The sequence below is a fragment of the Calliphora vicina genome, chromosome 3 (assembly GCF_958450345.1).
Source record: "Calliphora vicina chromosome 3, idCalVici1.1, whole genome shotgun sequence".
Taxonomy (NCBI): Eukaryota; Metazoa; Arthropoda; class Insecta; order Diptera; family Calliphoridae; genus Calliphora; species Calliphora vicina.
The window spans coordinates 99,330,248-99,340,034 of record NC_088782.1 but is presented as its reverse complement, the minus strand read 5'-3'; the positions used below and the strand labels follow the sequence as shown (position 1 = coordinate 99,340,034).

General features: G+C 31.7%; 1 protein-coding gene across 1 annotated transcript; it reads right to left on the bottom strand.

Moving 5' to 3' along the window:
- Positions 1-346: 346 nt before the first annotated feature.
- Positions 347-1,819, bottom strand: LOC135955643 (uncharacterized). The gene has a single exon (XM_065506003.1). The coding sequence runs from the start codon at positions 1,817-1,819 to the stop codon at positions 347-349; it is 1,473 nt and encodes a 490-aa protein (XP_065362075.1).
- Between the last annotated feature and the right edge of the window lie 7,968 nt (positions 1,820-9,787).

Below are 9,787 nucleotides of genomic sequence, written 5' to 3'. Positions count from 1 at the left end.
ATGGTCAATCATTTGTTACCAAATGTGTAAATAAAAATCAAAGTATTTTCATTTTTATTATTATTTACCCAACGTTTCGTTTGTTTGTTTCAAACTTCTTCAGGGGTTTTCTTTTATTGTTGAATTCTAGCGACAAAAACATATAAATATTTTATTATAAATCATTGAAAAACTTAAGATATCACAGTTCAACTTACGAAATTCTATTGTTTACATTGTCAATTAACTTATTATTTAAAAAACTGGACTTCACGACACAGAATTAATAAATAAATAAATAATCATTACAACACAAACATATACTATAAGTCAAACTTAATACTAATATCACAGAACTTCAACTGATTTAATAATTAAATATTGCAGCGGAATATTGCAGTTTTGTGTTATCCTTGTCCTCTTTCGTGTTCATTGTATTGTGTATTTTTTGTTGTATTCTTAAGCTTTCAAGAGTGTATCGTTTGTTCTCTTTTTGTTCTCTGTCCAATATCTTAATATTGTCAAAATCCATCCTATGATTGCACTCCCTTACGTGCAGAGATAATGCCGTCGTTATTTTTCCTTTTTCAATATCTGTTTTGTGTTCATTAACTCTCGTCCCCAACATTCTCTTTGTCGTACCAATGTAAACCAAGTTACATCTCTCCCTTTCATTACCGTCACATTTTATCTCATAGACCACATTATCACTCTTAAGTTTGTCAATTTTTGTTTTGTTGTTTGTAAATAGATGCCTCAGTGTCATATTTGATTTGTAAGCTATTGTTGTTGTTTTCTCTGTGATCATTCTCTTCATTGTTTTTGTCTCCGTTAGTTTGGGAATAAATGGTACACTGTAAAAAACTTTTTCCTCCTCAGTGTTTGGATTTTTCTGCTGTTTTTCATATTTTAGTACTTTGTTGATTAAATTGTTCGTCATATATGTTGGGTAACTATTCTTTGTAAGTATTTTTCTTATTCTATTAATATTGGTTTTCCTGTATTCAACATCACTTATCTGTAATACTTTCCTTATTAAATTCGTCGCTGTACTTATCTTCATTTTCAATGGTTGTGTAGAGTTGAAGTTAACCATTCTACCTGAAGATGTGGGTTTCGTGTACCAATTTGTCCTTATTCTTCCATTATCCTTGATGATATTGATGTCCAGATACGGTATTGACATATTCTTCTCGCGTTCTATTGTAAATTGTATCTTATTGTGATAAACGTTCATTGTTTTTAATATCTTCTCTTCGTCCGATTTCCTTATAATCGCAAACAAGTCATCCACATACTTAGTGATAAACTTAATCTCTATATTATTAGCCCTTAATTCGTCAATTACATCGTCCAGTAGTGTGTCAAGTACAATATTTGCAATTGTTGGCGATAGGGGGTTTCCCATTGGCATACCATATGTTTGATGGTAAAATTTATTGTCAAAAGTGAGATAGTTATTATCAGTTAAACAAAACTGAAGAATTTTCAAAAATGTTTGCCTTGGTATTGCCGTGTGTTCCTTAAGTGTTTTCCATTTGTCAAGTATATTCCTTATAGCCAAGTGAATCGGTATATTAGTGAATAATGATACCACGTCGAAAGAGACCATAATATCGTCATTTTCCAATGAGACGCTTTCCAGTTTTCGTTTTAATTCTACTGAATTTTGTATATTGTATTTGGGCGACACAATATTCCTCAAAATTGTTCCAATATACTTCGAAAGACTGTAACACGGTACCTTCATGGATGCAGATATCGGTCGAAGTGGTATTCCGTCTTTGTGTATCTTTGGCAGTCCATATAACTCAGGTGCTGCTGCCGCTTGTGTCGTCATGTTGCATTTCTCGTATCTGGTAATGTACCCATCTTTTCCCAATTGTGTAATTAAGTTATTGTTCCTTTTCTGAAGACTAGTTGTTGGGTCAATTTCAATTTTCCTGTATGTGCTCTTGTCATCTAATAATTGGTACATTTTCCCCATATAATCTCTCCTATATAATATCACAGTTTTATTCCCCTTGTCTGCCGTAGTTATAATTATGTCCTTCTCGTGTTTCTTAATGAAGTTCCTGGTGACCTCGTATATACTCAGTATAAATTTATCTTTCCCCGTATTCCTAAGATTCCTTTTGAAGTATGCAATTCTGTTCGCTATTTTCGATCGCGTTATGTCCTTTTCTGTATCATCTTTTATACCCTGAACCCATTGTTCCATGTCAGCTATAAGCGGTATAGGTGTGAAATTCTTTCTATCTACTGGTATTGCAAACTTGTTCCCCAGTGATAATAACCATTTATGTTCCATTTCAAACTCTATACTCGTGTGGTTAATAAACCAGTCGTCATTGTATACGAGGTTCAGTTTCTCAAACTTCTCGTGTTTCAATTTCGTCATCTTCATTGAATGTGTAAGTTTTATCCTCGATCTGATATTGTAAAATTTATCCCACTGTTGGTTCTTGAATTTCGTAAGTTCCATTTTGTCAAGTGTATTTTTCATCTCCTTTTCAATCTTTCTGATCTCTGATCTTGTATATGTTGTGTTTGTATGTGTATCTTTTATCTCTATGTTCAATAACTTTGCATGTAAGTTTGTCTCTATTTTCTCTATGTCTATCCGTGATGTTTTTGTTGTAACTAATTGTTTTAATGTTCTTGTACTGTTTCTTACATGTGTTGGTATGATTCCCATGTGTCTGCATTCTTGTAAAAATGTTGTTCTCTCCATCAATTTAGCCAATCTCTCCATCTCTCTGCTATATTTCTTCAGTAAGCTGCTAGTATGAATGTTGTATTTGTTCCTAATTTTCTCGAAGAAACTTTCCATACTTATTTTTGTCGTCATGATGTTATTTTTCGTTTCACCTCCTCTCTTCGGCGGGCCCTCCGATAGTTAATTTTCTAGTTTTCTATTTATGACCAATGATGTTGACAATTTTAGTTTTTAAGATTCCAATCTTACGGGCTATTTATGGTCAATCATTTGTTACCAAATGTGTAAATAAAAATCAAAGTATTTTCATTTTTATTAATTTTTTTAAAATAATGTTTATGAAGAGAGAATTCAAAAATGAAAGACGTGATTCTGAGATATAATTTTTCATAGGAATAATTATCATGTTAATCTGTTAAAAATGTTTTTTTTTTTGAGTAATACATTACTTAGAATAAAAAACTTTTAAGGATTTATATTAGATTAAGTTTATAAAAATTGGACAATTAGTTATACCAATATACACAAAAACGTAAATACTTCTTGTCAATTATATGAATAAATTTTAATTATCTCCCAAAACCCCCATGGTCCCAACCTAAATTTAATTTCGAATTTCTGAACTTTAAATTTTGCATGATCATAGAAAATATTAATTCCAAATATTATCGAAATCAGAAGAGTGAATGTTTAAAAATATTTTTTTTTTGTCAAAACTTTACGTTTCATCCCTATAATAATTATCTTGTATTTAAACGTCTATGGATAAATTACATAAACAATTATTTTTAAACCACTAACTTCTCTAATTTCTCATTTGATTTATCGTTATCAGATTTGGTTCTTAACCCTTTGACGACCATAGGCAAGTATGCTTGCCCGAGGATTTTTAGTTTATATATTGGTCCAGGTCAAAGACTGTTTTACAGAAGACAATTGGGGCAACAATAACGTAGTTGAGTGCAAGTGCCTATCTGCTCCCAATTTCTGCCAACGAGGCTCCGAATTTGGCCAAACAAGGGACTTTATGCCTAGGGCTGCTACTGCGGTTGACAGTAAATTATGTTTTGGATTCGGTATTTATCTATCAGAAAATAAAATGGAGAAGTTATCGTAAACTCCAATCTGCCTTCAGCTAATCAAATTATGTTTGGCAATTATGTTTGCCTATTTGTTGAAGTGAAAATTAGCATTCCTAAAAACCTCTGCATCTAGAACCTCTAATTTGAAATTAAAGTTCTAGATTTTGAGCGAAAAATTAATGAAAAGAGTATTAAAGTTAAAAATGTGTGGATCAGCCCGAGATCGTTTCTTTTTCCTTCGCATAGAGCAAATCCAACACATTTTACTTTGCGATTCCATAGATGATGACGATGAATCAGTTACAAACTATATGCTTTGCAAAAAGGACGTATGTTCACTCTGACCGTGGCTAAGTTTCGAATGAACTTGGTGAAGCTCCAATCAACACGTCTGATCCAACTTTTCACCAAGCTCATATCGCTGGTGTCATGCTACGGCTCAGATTTGAAGAAATAACAGCTAATCCTCACTTTTGCGACTCCAATAAGTTAGAGACCGTGGCTATAAAATCCGACCAATTTTATATCACATTAACAAGGCTATGTCAGGAGCATATACGTATTCAAAAAGCTGCCAATCGATGAACATATGGTAAAGTTTGAAGGACACAACACCATGAAACAATACATTATCCTTAATGGGAATCAAACCTTGGTGCTTATGTGTGTCAGAAATAGGGTACCTATTTGTAATATTGACATTTACACCGGAAAAAAACATTCGTTGAACACGGTCTTGGTGAGGCTGGTGTCTTGCAGTTATGTGAGTGTGCCTATTGTAAAAGAAGGGGTTAAAGATTACTTCGACAATGTTTTTACGAGCAAGAAATTAATGCATATTCTTTAGGAAAATCCGATGTAATAGAAAGTACATGCCAAATAATTTTCCGGCGGAAAAATATATGAAAAGAGGGGACATCAGCTACCTCATGTCGGATAGCATTTCCGAAGTAAAATGGATGAACTATCGTGGTGTCTAACTCGCCTCAAATTCTGAGTAAGATCGTTGAAGTAAATGGCGTTGGCACTTCCACCTTTATAAGTTATGTGTTAATATATGCAACAAAATATATAAAAACCTCATATTGGCCAATTGTTCCTCTGTCAGTGTGATCTCTATTGATGTTCGGGCAGCTGTAGCCAAAGAATTAATAGTAGCTTCAATTCAAGAAAGCGTGCCTTTCAACCAAATCTCGTTTTATAAGCAATCCTAAATCTCTCCATAAAATGGAAAATCATTTGGGCTTGCCTTTTGGGCTCATAAAAGAACTACGTTTCCCGATGTTCTAATTGTGTTTCCAATATAGTCGAAAAATTTTTTTTTGCGTTTCCTTGCTTTACTTCGTCCCGTGATTGCTTTGGAATATATCATGAACAACACAAATAATATTATATTTTTGTGATCTATTGAATTTTACTGTATATTTAAAATAAAAACTCTTATTTAAATCTTTTCTGCAATTAAATAATTTGGGATAAAAAATGCCCTTTCAACCAATAGGCAACTATGTTTGCCAAGCGAAATGGGGGACTAAAAGCCTACCCAGGGGGCCAGATTTTTTTCAGAACTATTGTAAGGCCATATATTACAAAAAAAAAAAAAGTAAATCGCTTCAGCAGAAAATGTTTGGTCGTCAAAGGGTTAAATGACGCAGAACAATTTAGCAGGCATAATGTACGACTTTAAAAAACTCAGTCGTATGATTAATATTTAAAATTTAAATTATAGTATAAATTATACGCTTTTTCTGCTACATGTTTAAAATGGTTAAACATTATAAACAAAGTAATTTTTCGAAGATATTTCTAAATTTTATTCTGATAACATCCCAAAGATATTTTTACGTGGATTATTAAATAAAAAAAATTAAACAAAAAAGTATCACAATATTGAAATAATTTAATTACTTAAACTGGTCATTGAGCTGGTCATTGTTTTTATGAATATCCAATTTATTGATTAAATAAAATATCTACAATATTTACATTTCAATATAAAGAATATTGACCCTATTGACCCTATTCACCTTTAATATTTTTAATTGAAAAAAACATGCTTGTGTTTCTAGGAATTTTATTTATATAATTATTCGTTATGCTTAACAAAGCTGTAAAAACTTTAAATGGAATTCTGTTTATTTTAAACGTTTTGTGCTTCATTGGTTTTTAATAAAATTCAAATAATTGCTAAACAAAAAAAATATATAAAAAGCATTCGAATTAGGTAAAATAAAAAATTAAATAAAGTTAATAAAAATTTTATTATTTTTTTTGTTAAAATTAAAAAAAGAAAGAATGCCTTTAACAGGTCAAATGGGCTATTGATTGAAATAGATATGTTTTTTTAACAAACAATATTAAGTAATTTTTTTTAAAACACACATAATAGAGCGACAAAAGTGTTAATTTGCTTTTGATTAATTTAAAGTATTTTAAAATAAATGTAAATACATATTTACATAAATATAAGCTAAAATAATTTTACATTTAACAGGAAGTATAAAATACATTAATCAATTTATTGGTATGATATTTCGAACTTACATATTTATGGGAGCTATGACTAATTATGGACCGATTATCAATTTCCCGTCGCTTTCTGCCAGTTCACCGAATCAAAATCCGAACTCATCCGAAAAGAATTTCCAAACATTGCACAAAATTAAAAAATCATGATTGGTTCTGCGTACGTGCTACATTGGCTGCGAAAAACATTGATGTTGACGAATTGAATTTTAAGATTCAAATTGAAATTGCTGTGGAATTGATGACGTACAAATAGGTGGATTTCGTTACCTCCCAAGATGATGTCGTCAACTATCTCAACGAGTTTTAAAACTCGCTCGATTTACCCGGATTATCACCTCAAAATCTGCAACTAAAAGTCGGATCGGTAATTATAATGTTATGAAACATAAACCAATCACGTATTTGTAATGTCACCCGACTTGCGGTAAAATACCTGATGAATAACGTCATAGTATTTGTAAAATAAAGTACAAAGGAGAAGAAGTTTTAATACCATTGATCCCAATTGCACCGACTGACGTGCTATTCGATTTTGAACGCTTGCAGTTTCCGGTACGGCTTGCATTCGCAATGAAAATTAACAAACTTTTAATTGGTTATCTGAACATCGAAATTACCATAAAAATGTAAATAGAACATCATGAGTTTCATTGTAGATTTTTTCAAATCTAATGTAAATCAAACATACCCCTATTTTTCTCTTTTTATTTACTATTCCATATTTCGAACAGTTTTTCACAAATTCTCAAATCGAACACAAATATTTATACCCTACACCACCACAGTGGGGAGGGTTTAATGTGTTTGTGCAGATGTTTGTAACACCCAAAAATATTAATCTAACACCCACCTTAAAGTATACCGATCGACTTAGAATCGACTTTCTGAGTCGATTAAACGATGTCCGTCCGTCCGTCTGGTCGGCTGTCCATGTAAACCTTGTGCGCAGAGTACAGGTCGCAATTTTGAAGATATTTCGATAAAATTCAGTACATGTAATTTTTTTAGCCCAAGGACCAAGCTTATTGAAACTGGCTGAAATCGGGCTATTATTTCACCTAGCCCCCATACAAATGTCCTTCCAAAATTGGACTTTATCGGTCATAAATGTTTAATTTATATAGGTATCTTCACAAATTTCGCTTCAAATAAGTTTTATATATACGAAATTCATGTCACAAAATTTTGTAACGATCGGTCCATAATTAGTCATAGCTCCCATATAGACCCGCTTCCGAAAATCACTTTAACGTGCATAAATCGCTTAAAAATGTTGGTATACTCACAAAATTCAACATAGTAAACTTTCATATAGACACAAATCACACGACCTAATGTAATGGTGATCGGTCCATAATTGGCCATAGCCTCCATATAAGGCCCACTTCCGAAAATCACTCAAAAATATAAATTATTGAAATTTTAACAGAAAAATGTTTTTGCTCTTTTTATACCCTCCACCACCATAAGTGGTGAATGAGGGTATATACAAGTTTGTCATTCCGTGTGTAACATTGAGAAATATTCATCTGAGACCCAACAAAGTATATATATTATTGATCCTTATGAAATTCTAAGTCGATTGAGCCATGTCCGTCTGTCTGTCCGTCTGTCCGTCTGTGTAAAACACGCTCACGTCCAAAAGACGCAAACAAACTTAGTAGAGTTGCAAGAAAAATGTTTATTATTGTCCTAAGCAGTTTGGTATTGAAAATCAGCGAAATCGGTACAGTGGAACCAAAGTTATGAATGAAAATGTGGGACAACCTCAAAAAAAAATTGATAATTTTCACATATTTTTGGACATTTTTTGTAAATATATTGCAGCTAATATCATAAAATTTTGCAATCGTTACTTTTATGATAAAAGGAGTAACTGTGGTGAAAATTATAAGAATCGGTCCAAGATTTCTCCTAGCCCCCATACAAATTTCTTCCCGAAATATGGTTCTATGGTCTATAAATGCCTACAGAATAGGAATATGCACATGAAATTCAGCAAAAATAAATTTCGTGGTAAAAGAAATTATATTACAAAATTTTTCGTAGATCGGCCCATATTTGACCATAGCCCCATATAAAGAACACTTCCGAAAATCTCTTAAATAAGCATAAATGTCTTATAAATATCGCTATCAAGTTGAAATTCGACATGAATAATTCCCATATATACCAGAATCACTGTACCTAATTCTATGAAGATCGGCCGATAATTGGTTATAGCTCCCATATAAGGACCACTTCCGAAAAACACAATAACCTACATAAATATCTAAAAAATATCAATATCAAAACAAAATTTCACACACATCCATAGTTTATATTTAGAAATCATACTACTAGATTTTGTGAATATCGGTCCATATTTGACCATAGCTCCCATATAAGGTCCACTTCCAAAAATCAGTTAAGTACTCATAAATCTCTTATAAATCCGTATATCATGCTAAAATTCGACAAAAATTATACTCATATATATAGATATCACTGTACCTCCATATAAGAACCACTTCAGGAAAACACATTAACCTGCACAAATATCCATAAAAATCTATACTGAACCAAAATTTTCCACCGATCAGTAATTTGTATCCAAGAATCGTACTACAGGATTTTTTAAATATTGGTCCATAATTCGACATAGCTCCCATATAAGGTCCACTCTTGTTAATAGCGTTGTTTATATGAAATTCTGCAAAAATAACCCTTAAATACTTAGGACCATAATAGGTCATAGCATCCATATATTAAACCAAAATAGCACAGATCAGTAATTTGGATTCAAAAATCATAATGCTGAATTTTGTGAATATTGGTCCATAATTGGCCACAGCTCTCATATAAATACTTAAAAATAACGTTAAAATATTTTATGACAATCGAACCATAATAGGTTATAGCTCCCACATAATTCCCACAACCAAATATTTTTGTCTAAATATGTTTGTATACCGTTTTTATACGCTGTTTCTTCAGGTTTCAGGTTAAAAGGGAAAATTGTTGATCCAAACGTATTAACTAATTATTAAGTATATAAATTGTTAAATTTCATACATTCTAACAGGAATTTCAGTTATAAATTGCTGAATTAGATACAATTTTTTGTACATTTGAAATAAAATATATTCTGCGTAAACTAGTCTTTTGAACAATTGTTATATTATTTCAGTTGCTATACCATCATATTTAGGTGGAGGGTATTTAAGATTCGGCACGGCCGAATATAGTACTCTTACTTGTTCTTAGTGTAGGGTATTATATGGTCGGGCTTGACCAACCATACTTTCATACTTGTTTACCATAGAAATAGAGTTTCCATAGTATTTATCAAGCTTAGTATTGGTTTAAGTGAAGAAAAAATAGTGGTTAAGCACACGAAATTAACTTTTTTATTTTCTCCTCAAGTCATTCGGAAGTCTGCTATCAAACACAAACTAAATGACGTTTTCCAAATTTTGACAAGAGTCAACTGACAGAT